This window comes from Trichosurus vulpecula, chromosome 1 (genome assembly GCF_011100635.1).
Source record: "Trichosurus vulpecula isolate mTriVul1 chromosome 1, mTriVul1.pri, whole genome shotgun sequence".
Taxonomy (NCBI): domain Eukaryota; kingdom Metazoa; phylum Chordata; class Mammalia; order Diprotodontia; family Phalangeridae; genus Trichosurus; species Trichosurus vulpecula.
The window spans coordinates 85,338,858-85,357,486 of NC_050573.1; the positions used below are offsets into that span (position 1 = coordinate 85,338,858).

At 42.3% G+C, this 18,629-nt stretch overlaps 1 protein-coding gene across 1 annotated transcript; it reads right to left on the bottom strand.

The window, feature by feature from the left end:
* Nucleotides 1-4,151: 4,151 nt before the first annotated feature.
* Nucleotides 4,152-18,338, bottom strand: LOC118833811 (zinc finger protein 239-like). The gene is made up of 5 exons (XM_036741218.1): nt 18,280-18,338; nt 16,747-16,763; nt 14,201-14,236; nt 4,442-5,275; nt 4,152-4,348 (listed from the first exon to the last, which is right to left on the bottom strand). Exons 1-5 carry the CDS (start codon nt 18,336-18,338, stop codon nt 4,152-4,154), a joined length of 1,143 nt encoding a protein of 380 aa, XP_036597113.1.
* Between the last annotated feature and the right edge of the window lie 291 nt (nt 18,339-18,629).

Consider the following 18,629-nt stretch of genomic DNA (forward strand, 5'->3'; position numbering starts at 1 on the left):
CCGAGCAGGAAGTGCTCCCTGGCTTTCCGCCCGACCTCAGTCCCAGCCGCGCGGCACTTCCGGCGACGCTCTAGGCGCCGGGCAGAGCGCGTCGTGAGCTCGGTGTCCGCCGGGAAAAGAGGGCGGGGAGAGCAGGAGGAAAGGAGGGAAAAAACCATCGCCAAGCGCTTTACAAATATGATCTCATTCAGTCTAACAGTCTTGGGAGGTAGGTACATATCCCCGTTTGAATGAGGAAACTGAGGCAAGCAGAGGTGAAGGGGACTCGCTCGGGGTCACACACCTAGGGAGACGTCTAAGGACGAGGTCTGGACTTGAGCGTGTTGGAACTCGGGTACCCCGGACTCCAAGCCCGGCACTCTCCACGGCGGAGAAGAGGAGGGTGAAAAGAGAGGGTGGCCAGGAGAGAAGGGGTGAGCGTTGAAGGGGAGAGCCCTGCTGGGCGCCGCCGCCCCCTCTCCTCTCCCGGTGCCCCTGCTGGCCGCCCCCACGACAGTTTGGGTCCGCCTTTTCATCCCCGCACACTGTCGGCTCCCCTCCCTCCTCGGGGGCTGCTGCTGACCGCTCAGCCTCGGTCTCCGCTGCCGGACAGCCCGTCGTCCATCTCCGCCTCCCCCCACTCGTCCTGGATGCCTGAACTCCAGGGCCACGTGGCCGGCTGACCACTGTACCCCCTGTCACCATCTCAGGCTCCACGTGGGCAAACCGGCTCCTCCGTCAGCCTTCCCCATTCCTACCTAGGGCACCCCTATCCTTTGTGTTACCGGGCCTTCAGCATTGAGAGCTCTCTGCTTCCTCCCGGTACGAAGCCTTTTGACGTCGATCCCACCTTCCATATCCACCTCCTCTCTATTCCGACTGTCATTCAGGGTCGCATCTCCCATAATCTGCCCTTCACACAATTCTGAAAGTACTTAACGGGACATCCCCTACTTTCACACATTAACGAGTGTTCCCCATGCCTACAAAACATTCCCTCCACAATTCACTTCTTCCTTCTATAGAATCTTCCCTTGACCTATTAGATGAGGCAGTGGAAAGAGGGCTGGGTCCCAGGAATCAGAAGACCTCAGTTCAAAACTAGTCTCAGAAACCAGGGAAGTAATTTAACTTGCTTTGCCTCAGTTTCCTTATCTGTAAAATGGGGGTAATAATAGCACCTCCCTTAATCACACAATTGTTCTGATCAAATGAGATAATTGTAAAGTGCTCAGCACATAGTAAGCCCTATATAAATAAACGTTAGCTAGCATTCTTCCTCCCTTAAAATATAACTTGACATGAAGTAGAGATCTCAATTCAATTTCAGAAATGAAACTGAACTAGCCTGCTAGTGGTTTCTCTACCTCAAGTCTTTTCCCATACCAATCCATCCTCCCCTCAACTGTCAAATCCATATCCAACCATAGCAAATTCCACCAAGACACCAACCCCTCCCTCCCTTTAATGAGCTCCATTGGCTCCCTCTAACCTCCTGGATCAAACAAAATCCTGTTTTTGAATTTCAAAACCCTTCCTACCTTTCCAGTCTTTTTACACCTTACTCCCCTCTACATCCTCTGATCCAGTGACACTGGCCTTGCTGTTCCTCATACTAAACACAATCTCCACTATTTTCACTACCTGTCCCTCATACCTGGAATTCTCTCCCACCTCATCTCTGCCTTTAACTTCAAGTGTCATCTGCAAGAAACCTTTCCTAGCTAGTCCTCTTCAATCTTAGTGTCTTCCCCTGAGACTAACCCCAATTAATCAGATACATGTATTTGTGTGTGTACGTATATATAATATACATAAAATGTTTGTACATAGTTCTTTGTATGCTGTCTCCCCCCATTAGACTGTGAGTTCCTTGACAGCAGAAATTGTTTTTTGCCTATCCCCAAGCACTTAGCACAGTGCCTGGCATAGTAGGCAGTTAATGAATGTTGGGTGACTGAGCTGTAAAGAATCTAGCAAGGAAAAAAAAAATCCCTGTTTCATATGCATTTACAGGTGAAATCTTATCAGAATCACAAGTAGTTATCAGAGCTAAATCCATTGACTCCAGGGCCAAGATTCAAGACATTCAGTACAAATATATAACCAAGAGCCATTCTTCCAATGGATAGTCAAAGGATGTAAGATAGCTCTTAAGAGAACTGCAAACCAGAAGGAATATTTTGCTAAGTCTCTAATAATAAAAACAAATCAAAACTCACAAAAATAAATCAAACTTCCCCACAAACCCAGCAAGTATGCAAAGATGTCAAAAAATGGAAAGTCATTGCTGGCAGGTTTGTGGAGACACACATTAAAACACTGTTGATAGAGCTGTGAATTGGTACAATTGGAAAGCAATTTGGAATTATGCTCCAAAGAAGGTTACTATGGTGTCCATTCCTTTTGGAGTAGCGATGTTACTGCTACTCCAGTGAAGTTAAAGACAGAATCTGTGTGTGTATTTATACACACATATACAAATATACACATATACAAATATATGTTTCACTCATAAGTTTACACATACATTATCACTCAAAATATTCATAGCTGCACATTTTATGGCATCAAAGAACTGGAAACAAAGTAGATATTCATTGAGAAAGGAACATAATGGAGTATTAGTGCATTATGAATTATGAATTCAGAAATTATGAATTCAGAAAAGCATGGGAAAATTTGTTATGAACTGTTATAAAGTAAGTAAAAGCAGGAAAACAACATACACATTAACAAAAATGTAACTGCAAAGAAAAAACAACCAAAAAATGCTGTATAATTATAATGACCAAGCTTTACCGCAGAGGAGAAATGAGGAAATATCTTTCCTCAACTTGCAGAGGTGGGGGACTATAGGTATGTAATGATGTGCTTATTGTTAGCCACAGCCAATGTGTTAATTAGGTTTGCTTAACCTTTTTTTTTTCTTTTTAAAAATTCTTTGTTACTCATTGGGTAAGGGAGGAGGAAGGTTGTTCAGAAATCGATGTGAAAACAGAAGATATCAAATTCTTTAAATAAAGAAAAACTGTAACTTGCTGTATAGATGAAGACAGGGCATTGTGGCTGCTGTTCAGTCATGTCCCATTCTGAAGCTAGGGCGTTACCACATCCAAATGACAGCTTCCTCCTGCTTCTTCCCTAGCATTGATTTCTTAAAATCACAGTGGGAAGAATCTTGAGAGGTCCTCTACTACAATGTTTACCTGAGCAGGAATCTCTTCTATAATGAGATCTCTGACAAGTGGCTATCTAGCTTCCTACTGAAGACTTAGTGATATTTTAAAGACATAGCTAATGTGGAAATTTGTTTTGCTTGACTATGTATATTTGCTATAAAGGTTTTGTTTCTCTTTTTCTCAGTGGAGAAGGCTTAGTGGGAGGTAAGAGAAATGCCTACCTACAGTGATTGGGAACTTGCTATTTCTGTAAGCAACCATTCCATTCCTAGACAATTCTAACCCCAACACTAAATTCTAATTTGGGATGACACCATTAAAATGAGACCTCACACTCTGGCCTTTAGTTACATTGAAAGTTACCATGACAGTCTTCCTCCAACAATTTCCAGAAAAGAAACTAACTCCATATGCCTGTTGTGTAAATTGCCTCCCAAAGAACCTAGAAAAGGCCTCTGCATTCAGTAAATAAATGGAAGACTGATTAAAATTGCTCTAAGGCACCTTAATAACTAGTGTTTTTCCTGAAATGTTACAGTAGTTGCTCAAATATAAAATGGGAATAATAATGCTACTATTATCCCTCCCAGGATTATTGTGAGGATCAAATGGGATATTTATAAAAGTGCCTAGCACACAGTGCCTGACACATAGTAGGCACAATAAATTTTTGTTTCCATCCTGCCTCCTGGCCATATGCCATGCTAATTTATTCAGTTCTCATCCATAACAACCTCTGCTCTGATAATTGAACACTTACTTCCTTTTCAAATATCCTCCACCTTTGGCACCTACATCACCCCAGGTTTTCTTAATACTCCTCAGATCTGACAGTGGGGATGGGGTGAGGGTGAAACAGCCACACAAGTTATCAAAACAATGAACCAATAAGCATTTATTCAGCAATTCTCATGAGGTGGTGGGTTAGGTGTGTATAATTCAAGTTAAATGTCTGACCTCCAAGAACTTACAAACTTTTGAAAAGCTGCTTTAAACTGGATTCTCTGCTCTCCCAGAGTCTCCTTTTTCTTTTTTCATTACATTAATTGGTTTGTTCTTTGGAATGTGCTCTTTACTATGAGTTCTCTGGTGCTTGATAAGCTGTGTGCTCCGAATAAAAGCTTTTCCACATTCGCTGCATTTATAAGGCTTTTCTCCAGAGTGAGTTCTCTGATGTTGAACAATGCCTGACCATCCTCTAAAGGCTTTTCCACATTCATTACATACATTTGGTTTTTCTCCAGTATGAATTCTCTGATGATTAATAACACCTGAGCTACAACTGAAGGTTTTTCCACACTCATGATATATATAGGGCTTCTCTCCAGTATGAATTCTCTGATGTTTAATAACATCTGAGCTGTGACTAAATGTTTTTCCACATTCCTTACATTGATATGGTTTCTCTCCAGTATGAATACTTGCATGTTCAATAAGTAATGAAAACTGATTGAAAGATCTACCACAATGATTACATTCATAGGGCTTTTCTCCAGTATGAATTCTCTGATGTCGAATAAGGTTTGAGCTCTGGCTAAAAGTTTTTCCACACTCACTGCATTGATAAGGCTTCTCTCCATTAAGAATTCTTTGATGTCTAATAACATGTGAGCTATGAATGAAAGTTTTCCCACAATCATTACATTCATAGGGTTTTTCTCCAGTATGAATTCGCTGATGTTTGGTAACATCTGAGCTCTGGCTAAAGAATTTTCCACATTCCTTACATTCATAAGGCTTCTCTCCAGTGTGAATTCTCAAGTGCTTAATAATATCTGACTGATATTTGAAACTTTTGCCACATGCTTCACATTTATGAGGTCTCTCTCCTTTGTGACTTTCCTGAAGTTCAACGTTTGAGCTCAGACAGAAGCTTCTTTTATAGTCTTTACGTTCGTGGCTTATTTTTCCTCCAGGAGTCATCTTGTAAATGATAGTTCTACGAAGGACCTCTCTCTGCCTTTCTAAACTGTCCTGCATTTCAGAGACTTCTGTAAACTTCAATCCCTGGGAAGCTTCACTTAGGAATTCTTCCCATATTGTTCTATGTAACTTTCTTGCTTTAGTAATTTCTTGCTTTGATGTAGCCTCTTTCTTATCAGAAGTTTTACAATCTGAAATGAGAAACAAAACAGAATCAGACTGCTGGAGGACAGAAATAGTATCATCAAACTGAAACTCATTTTAAGAGAAGTCCTTATCTCTCACACATTCTCCCTGTCCATCTTTCTCCTATATTGCGAGAATAATCATTCATAGAAATATATGTGATCATATCATTCCTTTACTCAAAAATCTTTAGTGACTCCCTCCTGCCTAAGTAAAGTTTAAGCTCCTTTGTCTGGTATTCAAAGCCTTCAGAAATCTGGTACAACCCTGCTTTTTCATTCTTGGTTTATTTTCCCACCCATTGCGCCCTCCCACCTTGCACAGTAGGCACATAATATATGTTTATTAATTGACTCACTGGGTCAGACTAGACCATCTCTAAGGTCCCTTCCAACTCTTTAAGTCCTATGAAACTATGAATGAAGTTATTGGAGAGAATTCCACAACAGAGTGCAAAATAAACACACAGAATAAAGAAAACATACTTGAAGAGAGTGAGAAGGCTGGTCAACAACATAAAGGTAGTAAAAGAGATACTAAAGATTAAAATATTGAAGTCTCTTCCGACCTCTGCCTCAGACTTAGAAGAGAGTGTACTTTAACACTTACTATCTGTGTGATCATGTACAAGTCACATAGCTTCTCTGAGACTCAGTTTCCTCATTTCTACATTTATGCCCCATATCTTAAGAAAGGTACCTGTAAACCTTAAAGAACTATGAAAATGAGTTACATAATGATAGAAATATGAGTTACAATAAAAGTTATTTTGTTATATATTATGTCACATAATTATTTTTATTATAACTCACATTTCTGTAGTACTTTTAAGGGTTATAAACTATAATCAAGCAAACATTTATTAAACATCTACCATGTACAAGTCAGTGTTCTAGTCACTGGACATGCAAAAACAAAAAACAAAACACTCCCTCCCTTCAAGAAATTCACATGCTATTTGGAAAACATCTATCCATACAAGTAAAGCTTTACTCACTGAACACTGTACAACTTTGGGGACACACTGTGCATACAAGGTAAATAAAAGATAATGTGGGAGTTGGGAGACACTGGCCAGAATCAGGAAAGGTCTCTTGTAGGAGGTAAGCTATACTCTGAAAGAAGGTGGGAACTCTACAAGTCAGAGGAAAGGAAGAAGTCCCTTACAGGCATGTGTGTTGGTAAGCAAAATGGGCTCTTAGCACTTAGTTGGCTTTTGTCTCCTTTGAGTAATTCAGTGTATTTCATTGAGCCTTACTAGGTGCTAAGCCCCAAGCCCAAACCCCTAATAGGTGTAAAACCTATGTGGGTGTGGATTGGTAACTAAGGTGGGGCCCAAGGTAGGGCTAACTCAGGGGAGGGCCTAGTTTTACACATGAGTTTGAGTGATAAGTTTGGGACATCAGAGGCTCTTAGACCACATGGGTGTCACACGTGTGACTCACCCCTGATGCTGAAAAAAATATAAAACCAGAGGTTGGCTTTCTCTTATTTGGAGGTCTTTCCCACAGTAGTGGTGAAGCGAGTGACTCTGGGCCAGCCCTCATTATGAGCTCCTGGGCTGAACCTAGATGTTGGTAACTATGAATCTGTATTTGGTCTGTCTGTCGATGTTTTTACTTTGTATTTTGCTCTGAAGTTCAGGGTGCTGGCTTTTTCCCCTGAACTAAGTGAATGGTATTTGTATGATGAATTAAAATAAGCTTGTCAACACTTTAACCTTGCTTTCCTTAGTTAAGCAGATCAAAAGAACCTGTGCTTTTGCAGTGTGTTAGCAGCTTTCTGGGTGCTGGTTGTTGGTGGATCTTGCACCCCCACAGAAGCTGCTAGCCGGACTGTTGAAACAAGTGGCATAGTCGGCAGGATCTGTGTTTTAAAAGGAGAGCATGGCATTTTGGGGTACTGGGTTGGTTGAATGTTTCCCTGTTTTTGGACTGCTCTTTGTACTTGGGGTGGCTATGGTTCTGTGCAGCCTCAGGAGCAACAAAGTCCTGAAGGAAAACAGGCCAGTGGAAGTGCTGGGCGTGGTTTCCCAGGGGCCCAGAGCAGGAGATAATCCGTTCTTCCCAGGGCTTAAGCTGATCAGCCTGGCCCCGGAGGACAGTGCTGAAAGGGTGAATGTCTTGAGATTATATTGTATATGGAGTTTTGAAACAGGAGTGGAGAATGGCCTTGGAGACTTGGAGAATGGCCTTCCTACAGATTTGGCAGGAGGGGCTGGTGAGAAAAAAGAAGAAGTGGATGGCAGCTGCCAAAATACTGACCCAGACAGAGCAGAAGACTGCCTGTATGAGAATTGGAAAGGTGAGAGCAGTGGGCTGCCTTCCAGCTGACTTTGGTGAGGTGAGCACAAAGATGGGGAACCACCTACATCAGGTTTCCGGAAGAAGCCAGGTGAGGCCAGCTGGAATTGGAACCCAGGAGCTTGGAGTCCAGCCCTGGGGCAAGATGGAAACTTTGCAGCAAGGCACTGAGTCTGCCTTTTTAAAGGTCCCTTCAGCTTGGGCTGCTTGGGATCCAGGAGGGAAACATGGGTTTGTTTTTGTTGGGGTGGGAGAAGTGCCTTGGACCCCCCAGGGACCCCACCCCATTGGCTTTTGTCATCCAATTTCCCCTCAGGACTTGGAACCAGGGACTGGAACATAATGGGGAGAACAGACCCTAAAAGAACTTTGTTTGGACTCTTTCTTTGAAATTGGGACTTTGGGTGCCACGTGGAAGCCTGCAATGGCAGTTTGGGGAGGAGACATCCCCATGAGAACTCTGTTTGTTTGTTTGCTTTAGGACTTTACTAACTAAAGCATACCCCTGCCTTACGGTACTAGGAAAAAGCCTGCAATGGCAGGGTGATGCTCAAGAAGTACTTTATGAGCTAAAGAGATTAACTTGCTTTGACCTAGGGGTGGACATCTGAATTGTAAACAAGTATTTTGAAAATGACTGATTGAAGAGATTATCTACCTGGGACCTAGGGGTGGGTCATGTTTGTATTGTAAACAAATATTTGGGAATGTCACTGAATGATATATTTTCTTTTGTTGTGAATGTTATGTTTTAGTTTCCTGTGTAATTGGATCACAATGTATAATGGGTCAATGTATGGTCTAGGATACATGGCTGATTAGATTATGTATCCTATAACAAGGGGTGGAGTGTGTTGGTAAGCACAATGGGCTCTTAGCACTTAGTTCAACAAGTGCCCTTGAAGAGTTTGGCTTTTGTTTCCTTTGAGTAATTCAGTGTATTTCATTGAGTCTTACTAAGTGCTAAGCCCCAGGCTCTAACCCCTATTAGGTGTTAACCTGACCTATGTGGATGTGAACCTCCCAGGGTCCTAAGGGGAGGGGCTAACTTAAAAGCCAATCATAGGAGCCTAAGTTCTGGTCATTCAGATGACGTTTGATGACGTCTGAAATCCTATAAGAAGACAGCCATTTGCACAGGGCTCTCACTCTTGGTGGCGTTTGGAGACCCCCGGGCAGCTGTAGCTAAGAAGCCCTCCAGCTTGTAAACCCAGATGTTGGGACTTTGTTAAACTCTGGTAACTATGTATTGGGATTTGAATCAGACAAAGTCTGTCTGTCCATGTTTGTACTTTGTTTGTATTTTGCTCTGAAGTTCAGGGTGGTGGTTTTTTCCCCTGAACTAAGTGAATGATACTTGTATGCTGAATTAAGGTAAGCTTGTCAACCCTTTAACCTTGCTTTCCTCGTTAAGCAGATCAAAAGAACCTGTGCTTTTGCAGCGTACTGGTAGCGTTCTTGTTGTTGGGCTTATGTTGGTCTTTCACCCCCACAACAGCTGCTAGCCGGATTGTTGAAACAACATGGGAGGCCAATTACTGTGAAGGCACCAAGAAGCAAATCAGGAACAGTAAGAAGGCAGATTTGGCTGGAGCACAGGGTGCATGAAGAGAAATGGTGTGTAATGGGTCTAGCTGAAGTCAGATATTTAAGGACTTCAAATGCAAAACAGGAAGTTTATATTTTTGTCTATAAGTTATCAAGGGCCAGTGGGATCAGAAGAATGGCAAGGTTAGGCCTGTGCTTTAGGAATATAACTTTGGCAACTATGTGGATAATGAATGAACAGGAGTGTGGAAGCAGGGAGACTAATTAGGAGGCTATTACCCTTCATCACCAGGCAAAAAATGATGAGGGCCTAAACCAAGGTGGTTGCGGTGTGAGAAGACAACAGGTGGATGTGAGTGTTTGTGAAGACAGAATCAACAAGAATTGACAAATATTTGAATATAGGTGTTAAGGGGAGTGAAGAGTTGAGGATGAATGAAGGGGAAAAGTATTTATTATTATGTGCCAAGCTTTGTGCTAAGGATAACTCTAAGGTGATGTACTCTCAAATCTGGGTGATTAGAAAGATGGTGGTGCCCTCCACAGAAATAGGGAAGTTGGGGAAGAGGGGTGGCCTTCAAGAAAAATAATGAATTCTGCTTTGGTCATCTTGAATTTAGGATAACTATGAAACATCTTGCTGGAAACAGCTAATAGGCAGTTGCTGATGTGGGACTAGGAACTCTAGAGACTAGACTGGCTATACAGATCTAAAAGATCTATATTTCTTCTTACTGAAGAGATAATGGTGAGTAAGACCAGGCCCCCAGGCAAAAGAACTGAACTCTGCTTCAGGAGAAGCCAAGATAGTGGGAAACAGGAGCCAAATAGATGACTTGCCTAGGACCATGTGTGGATAGGGGGTACAAGGAGGTGCTACGCTATCGGTTGGTTAGTTGTTCTTCGTTCTCGAAGAGGACCAAAATGGTATCACTATGCTAGAGTCAAGTTTCAATGTGTCCGACTGTGGCTGATCAGGCCAAGATGAGCTCGGAATGTTCTACCACAGGTTGGGCACAAATGGTGTGAACATTTGGGGTGGGTACTCCAAACTTGCGCATCCTTCATTTCCTTTGAGCTATTTCAATTCTGCTTTGCTCATAAAGTACAGCACCTTCTCTGATGTGGGCATGCCATGCTGAGCAGCCCTGTGCCAATGTTTCCCATGTTGTACAATCAATTCCAAAGTTCTTAAGAGAGACCTTGAGAGTGTCCTTGTATTGCTTCTTCTGACTACCATGTGAATGCTTGCCCTGTATAAGTTCTCCATAAAACAGTCTTTTTGGCAAGTGTACCTTTGTAAGGGCAAACATACTGGCATACTCAGGATGGCTGGTAGCACAGGTTCTTAGATCTGCTTTACTAGGAAAGATAGCTATTTCAGGAGCCAACAATCTTTTTTAATTACATAAAATACAAACAGAGAAAATACAGAGAAGAGAAATAAATACCAACAGACAGGGCTCTACTGCCTGAATCAAAGCAAAACTGCTATATATACTTTATATTCACCACTGGATCCAGAGCCTTTACCTCTGAGCAGTCCGGGAGCTCGGAACAATACAGCCACTCAGAATCTCGACCAGGGAATCACAAGATCCTTCTCATAAGCAAGCCCCCAAAGCAAAAGCTTAACTCTCAGACTATATACTCTTTCAGCTAATAGGCTCAAAACTAGAAGGCATCATAACCCTCCTGACTCAGTGCCTAATTAGAAATTAGCAAAAGGTGTGTAAGCCTTCCTACAAGCAACCAGCTTCCCTTAATGGGCTCCACATGAGGCCTATTGATGAGTGGGGAAGATCTTAATCCCCATTGATCTTAACAACGTTTTGCATTTGAACAACATGGCCAGCCCTCAGAGTTGAGCTTTTTGAAGCAGAGTTTGAAGGCTTTGCAGTTTAGTTCAAGTAAGAACCTCATTATTTGGTACCTCGTCCTGCCAGGTGATCTTCAGAATCTTCCTAAGACCATTCAAATAGAAGTGATTCAATTTCCTGGCATGATGCTGATATACTGCCCAGGTTTCACAGGCATACGAGGTCAGCACAACTGCTATGTAGACCTTCAGTCCGGTAGTCAGTCTAATACCTCTTTTCTCCCATATTTTCCTTCTGAACTTCCCAAACACTGAGCTAGCTCTGGCAATATGTGCATCAACCTTATTACCAATGTTTACATCCCTGGAAAATATACTACCAAGGTACGTGAAGTTATCCACAGCATTCAAAACTTATCCATTTGCTGTAACCAACGGTTCCATATACGGATGGTGTGGTGGTGGCTGATGGAGCACCTATGTTTTCTTGATGTTAATTGTTAGGCCAAAATGAGCACAAGCAGCAGAGAAGTGACTGCTACACTATCACAGCCACATCCATCTCAACATTCTGTTCAGAGCTACAGCTCCTCCTCCTGTCTTTGAGGAGGCATAATTACAGGGGAAAATCCCAGACCTTTGTGAAGTGGGGAAGCTTCTAGCATAGATCTCTTGGAAGCCAACAGGATGTCCATGCTCACTCTGCCTCTCGGCCCACACCTTGTCCCCAGAGGTTTAAAGATTAAAGGGCATCTACCATTCCCATCCCCATATACCCTCCAAGCACTCGGGAGCCACAGCAGCCTGGGGAAAGAGGAAATGCCTCAAAACCCTAGTATAGGTGACTGAGTTGGCTGAAGTGGCTAAGAATATTGAATATTCTTAGAATTTAATTCTTAGAATTTAATTAATTCTTAGAATTCTAAGAATATTCCATCTTCAGCTACCCCTTGCGTACCTGCAGCACCAATTACACACCCACACACATTCTCACACTCACACATATCTGGGGCAAAGCCGCCAAGTTCCACCCCGGGTGGGACTCTATTCTTGGGTCTATATATACAGCCCTCATCTCCCTCTTAAGCTCCAGCTTGGTGTCACCAACTGTCTATTAAACATCTCCAATTAAATATAGGCATTTCAAGTTCAATACACCTAAAACCATCCTCCTCATCCCTATAAAACCTACTCTTCCCTTCCATTCTATCTTCCTATTCCATGCCTTTACAAAATCTATCCCCAGTGCCCAGAATATACTTCTTCCTCAAATATATCTCATGACTTAGGTCAAGTGCCACCTAATATCCTTAGTTTTTACACTCTCTTCCTCCTCAAATTATCATGTATATACTTATCTTTACATGTTGTAGTCTTCCAGTAGAATAGAAGCACCTCGAGGACAGGTATTAGTTTTCTTCTTAATTTTGTATTCCCATTCCCTAGCGAAGTATCTCACACATACTAAGCACTTAACATAAATGCTTGTTGGATTGTATTGAATCTATCATAGACCATACATAAAGTGCTTTATAAACTGTAAAGCATGACATAAATGTGACATACAAATGACATTTTCCATGTGTAGGACATGTTCCAAGTATGTCTCATCCTCACCCTGATGTCTAATTGCTGAGTTAGCACCAAAAGGAGTTCTGTCCAGCCCCAGGGCATCCATATCTAAAATGAATATTCTACTGTTACTACATCCCCAGCTCCCAGTGTTTATAGAGGGAACAGCGCACCAACTCAAGCATCCATCATCACAGGAATACGGCAGGGTAAGTCCCCAAACAACTGGGAACAAATCTGTCCTCTGACCCCAGTGATTCAGGCTCCTCTTTTTCTTATTACTTCTCCTTGCACTCTCACACCAATCCAGTTTGATCCAATGACTTACTTGACTCTTTTCTCCACTGCAGCTAGGTGGTACAGTAGATAAAGCGCTGGATTCCAGGGTTTCCCGAAACTGATTCCAATTCTCATGAAGATCTGAGCTTAAAAGTGACTTCATACCCTTACTAGCCATGTGACCCTGGCCCAGTCACTTAAACTCTCCTAGATTCAGTTTCCTCAACTGAAGCGAAAGGGGATAATATCAGCTCCTACCTCTCAGGGTTGTTGTGAACACCAAAGGAGATAATATTTATAAAACATTTAGCACAGTGCCTAGTACACATAGTAGGCACTTCCCACCTTCCACTGTGCTCTCTGAAACCCCTGCTAAAGTGCAGATTTTTTTTTTTCCTCCAGAGAACCTTTCTTTTCAGTTTTCCATCTTCTTTTCCTTGCAGAAATATATCCTTGGCTACCTTTTTCAGTCAGATGCCCCTTCCTTTTGTCCCCCCACAAGGGGCCAGAAAGCTAGGCATAGACTTGCTCCCCACTGCTACCAACACTCAGCATTATCTTCCACTGAGGTTCACTGATATCTATCCATATGATATGGTGCAGAGCCTTGTTGTTTTCTGAAGGAGCTCAGTACCTGGCTCAAAGTTTCTCCAACCTGTCTCATCATACTTAGGAACATCCCTAGAGATGTTCATATGCCCCTACCCTAACCTTACAATGCATCAGCTGCCTTCAATACTAGTCATACTCTCCCCCATTTTGTACCTGTAAAGTTGATTTCTTAAATTCAATTAAAAGATTTTTTATTTCATCCTGTTAAATTCATCTTGAGCATCCCTTTAGCGACCTCCTTCCAAGTTAACATCAAACCATTAATAACTATTTTGGGGGCCAGTCATTCAGTTCATCTAAATGAAACATCACTTAGCCTCTATCTCTTCATCTTATCCACAAAAATGAGGCTGTCAGCTGCTTAGCTCAAGTCTGGTTAAACCACATCTAGGGCATTCCTCTGATCCACCTGCCTAATAACCGTGTCACAAAAGGAACTTACATAGTCAGACAGGACCTGCACTTAATGAAGCCACAGCAGCTCTTTGTGGAGAGCATTTCCCTTTCTACATGGTATGACCTCCCATATAGTCAGGCCCAAACTACAATAGTGGGACAGAGATTACAGCTGGGGATAGGAAAATTAAAAGGCTGAAAGGTCACGAGGGCTCATTGGAATAGGGGAATGAGGCAGAAATACTTAAGCATGGAATCTGAGAGATGCACAGTTTGAGGGGCTATACCAGATCATAGAGGTGAAGTGCAGTCTGGTGGTGTTGAAGTTCAGACTGTGCCCCGGGTGAGAAGCTGTACAACAGGAGGTGACTCATGCTCTGTCCCCACAGCTGCCATCTTACCTGATGAACGTTCCTGTTGCTGGGCACAGAGGGGACCTAAAGAAAATGAAAACTATGGTATGGTGAGTAAGAAACTGTAAGGACTACTCTGGTAAAGAGTAATGCCCCAAAATGCTTTCCAACAACTTCAAATCTCAGAAATAGCCCTAAGAACCCAAGCCTAGTAAAAACAGAACCAGCATCTTATTCAATCTTTGGAGGTAGAAGGAATTAGTACAGAGAAGGGGACCCTGACTGGTGAATACAGATCAAGACCTATTAAATTTGTTCTGCTTAACCTCTTGCTTATTAACAGTTACAAACATGGATGTTTAATACTTCAAAAGATTCTTAATTTCACAGATGTGTACTCTCTCCTCACCTTAGCAGACAGTTTCATGAACTGCTGTGACCAACTGGTCAAGCCTTCCCAGCTAGGAGCGTACTGCCAGAACTTGTGCTTCACTGGCTTAGCCTCAAGACCCCAAGATTTCCTCCCATCTCCCACGCCATATTTCTTCCCACGCTACATGACAGAAGGGCTTTAGTGATGGAGATGCCTAATAATGGTACACCTCTCACGGTAATTGTCAGTAAGATCCAGGTCGCCTCAGCCCTTCATCTCGATAATAAAAGCAAGTTTCCCAGTTTTCAGATCAGCCTCCAGTGGAGAGCTCACTTCTTGAAGCAGTTTACTCCACTATTAGCTCTAATTCTTAGGAAGTTTTTTCCTCATATCGAGTCAAAATCTGCCTCCCTACGACTTTCACTCATTGCTCCTAATTCTGCTCTCTGGGATCAAACTTATCAAGCTGAAGTTTTCCTCCACATCACTGATGGCCCTTCAGATATTTCATGATAGTTATCATATGGCTCTTAAACATTTTCTTCCAGACTAAACCAGTTCTTTTAACTAATTTTCACGATGGTATCCAGACCTCTTGCCCTCCTCTGTATTTATTCCAAATAGTTTAATATCATTTCCTAAAACGTGATGCCCAGAATTAGACAAAATCCTCTAGAAGGGGTCTAACCAAGGGAAAAATTACTTCCCCCACTCCACCCTGTATATTATGCATCTATTTATTCAGCCTTAGATCCTATTCATTTTGGGGGAGCAATTCACACCGCTGATATTTAGTTTTGTAGCCTACTAAAACCCCCAGTCTTTTTCCACACAAACTGCTTTTTAGCTATACCATCTCCATCCTGTAGTTATGCAGTTCGTATCTTGAAATAGAGCAAGACTTTAAATTTATCCCATGAAATTTCATTTTACCTGTCCTAATCTTTTTTGGGAGATACCAATTCTGTCAACTGCCACCCAAAGGAGTAGCTATTTTTCCCAGCTTCCCATAACCTGGACACTAGATAAGCATGGTCTTTTCTCTAATTTATTGATAAAAAATGTTGAAATAGGGCAAAGAGCAGAGCCCCAAAGCACTTCACTAGAGACTCCCTTCAGTATAACATTAAGCTATTAATTACCAGTCTTTGGATCTGGTGAGAAAACAAATTAACAAATTCATCCAAATGTACTATCATCCAGCCCACATCTACCCATCTTGGCCACAAGGACATCATGAGAGATTTAGTCAAATACCTTGCTGAAATCCATATACATACATACATACATTTATATATATATACACACACACACACACACACACACACACACATACATATATATATAATATTATATATATATGAGATTTCTTTCCTTTCTAAGAATTCACAAACCATATATATATATAATATTATATATATATGAGATTTCTTTCCTTTCTAAGAATTCACAAACCATTGCTTTAATAAGATTCTTTAATTTTACCAGGAAAAGATCTCAAGTTGATTTCCCTATAGTTTGAAGAAACCGCCTTCTTTTGAAAATTGAGGTGTCCATCAAATCTCTAGCTTTATAATATGTCTCCCACTTGCCATGATTACTCAAAAATGACTAATAGCTGCTGATCACACTATCCTCGGATGTATTTCACCTGGGTCTGGTAATAGAACTCATTGGGGACATTGGTGTGTTTTCTGCTCATCTCCCTCAATTATCCTAGTTTCAATTTCTTGCTAACTATGGACTAAGCTAGAGTCAGTAAGTCAGTGAATAGATATTTATTAAGCACCTCCTATGTGCCAGGCACTGTACTAAGTGTTGGGATACAAAGAAAGCTTAAAGTATCTGCTTTCAAGGAGCTCAACAACATGTAAACCACTACCTACAAACAAGATACATACAGGATAAATTGGAGATAATCAACAGAGGGAAGGAACTAGAATTAAGGGGGATCAGGAAAGGCTTCTTGTAGAATGTGGGATTTTAGCTGGGACTTGAAGGAAACCAGGAGCCAGAGAGTTCCATGCAACTCTGGATTCCTTATAGCACCTAGCACACAGTGGGTCCCAAACACTGACTGAAATTAATGGTTTCAATGAGAAACCTCAGTCTAAGCCACCAAAGATGATTCTGGCCTGGTACCTTTAGAAATGTTAGGCAGGGAGCAAAAGAGCTCAGAAATTGGATGAAAAAAAATGTGCATTTGCTGGGTACCCAATACCTTTCAGATTGAGGGAGCTGGAAAACACAGGGAGAAGAGCCAGAAATGAATAATTTTATATTTCAAAAACATTTAAGCAACAAATGCTGCATTGGGATTTGTGATTGAAACCACTGATTTCAGCCAGGGTTGAAAGAGAACCTTCGGAGGACCTACAGTGGACAAGGCTGATGGTATTACTGAGTGCTAAAGGAATAACAGAATTTAGAAAATAACCAAGTCCTTCCCTGGAGGGCCCATGTGCAACTAGGCTCCAGCAAACTGGAATAGTGCAAAGGGCACTCGATTTGGTGAGAGAGCCTGTTCTTGATTCCCTTACTTCCTGGCCCCCTCCTCAACTGCTACAGCCTTCCTTCTGAGATTATCTTCCATTTGCACTGTATATATCTTTTATCTGCAATTTTTTTGCATGTTGCTTTCCCCATTAGAATGTGAGCTCCTTGAGGGTTAGAACCTTGGTTCTGCTTTTCTTTGTTAGCTCAGCAATCAGCAAAGTGCCTGGCCCACAGTAACCTCCTAAGGCTTAATGACTGACTGTGATTTTAAGGAAGTAACTCACTGGGCCCAAGTTTCTTCATCTGTAAAATGAAAAGGTTGGGCCAGATTAGTGGGGCCAAACTCAAACAGAAATTAATTTCTTTCGGATGCTTATTGATTTAGAAAACCCCAAATAACACTGTGTTGTATTGTATTTTTTTTTATTTTGTTAAACACTTCCGAATAACATTTTAATCTGGTTCAACCTCACCCCATCCCACTCTGGAGTGAGTTTGACACCTCTGGACCAGATTATCCCCAAGGTTCTTTCCGGCTTTAAATCTATGAAGCTATGATCCCAATTAAGCAGTGCCTGTCACAGAGAGAGTGACTAATAAATACTCATCGACTTAATATTTGTTAAATAAATGACTGAAATAATTCCTTTGAACAAAGTTTTATATTTACCATTCAGATTCTTACAACCACCAAAGAGGAAGCAAAGCAAGGATCACTGTTCCCTATTTGGCTAGTAGTCAAGAAAGATGGCGGTTGGAATCCAGCCTCAGACAATTACTAGCTGTGTGACCTTGGGCAAGTCACTTAACCTTTTTGCCTCAGTTTCCTCAAACTATAAAATGAGGATAACAACAGCACCTACCTCCTTGGGTTTATGAGAAGATCAAGTGAGATCGTATTTGTAAAGCGCTTAGCACAGCTCCTGGCATATAGTAGGCACCATATATTTGTTTATTCGCTTTGCCTTCCCTATTTGACCTAAAAGGCAAAGTGGGATGCAGTGGAAAGAGAGCTGAATATGGAGTCAAAGGTCTTGGGTTCAAATCCTTGTGACTATGCCACATCGGACAACTCACTTCAATGCTTCGTGCCTCGGTTTCCTCACCTGCAAAATAGTGACTCGGGACATGTAGCTTTGACTTTGTTTCTAAAGCAAGCGGCCCGGAGACGAGCTTCACCAAGACTAAGCTAAACTAGAAGGTTCTGGCTGCGCAGGGCCCCTTCCTCTGCCCAGGGGCGCTCCAGACCAGTACTCACTTCGGTGCTTCCCGAGTCTGATTTCTTAGGTATGACACGCAACCCCCTGGAGTGGCCATGGCCGGAAAATTCATCCCCCCCAAGGCAACCAAGAGAGGGGCCTGGGCTCTGCTCATTTAGTTAAGGCTGGTCCATCACCTCCGGGCACCCACCTCCACACTGCGAGGAGACAGGCAAGTTTAGCGGGGATAACCGCATCCAGATCAGTCAACCCATCAACCAGCATTTATGAGGCACCTACGGTATGCCCGGCGCTGTGCTGAGGCAGCGCTGGAGAGACCACGAAGGCAAAACCCGCCTCCCTAACAGGGATGGGGGTGGGGTGGGGGCAACACTCCAACCAAGGGCAG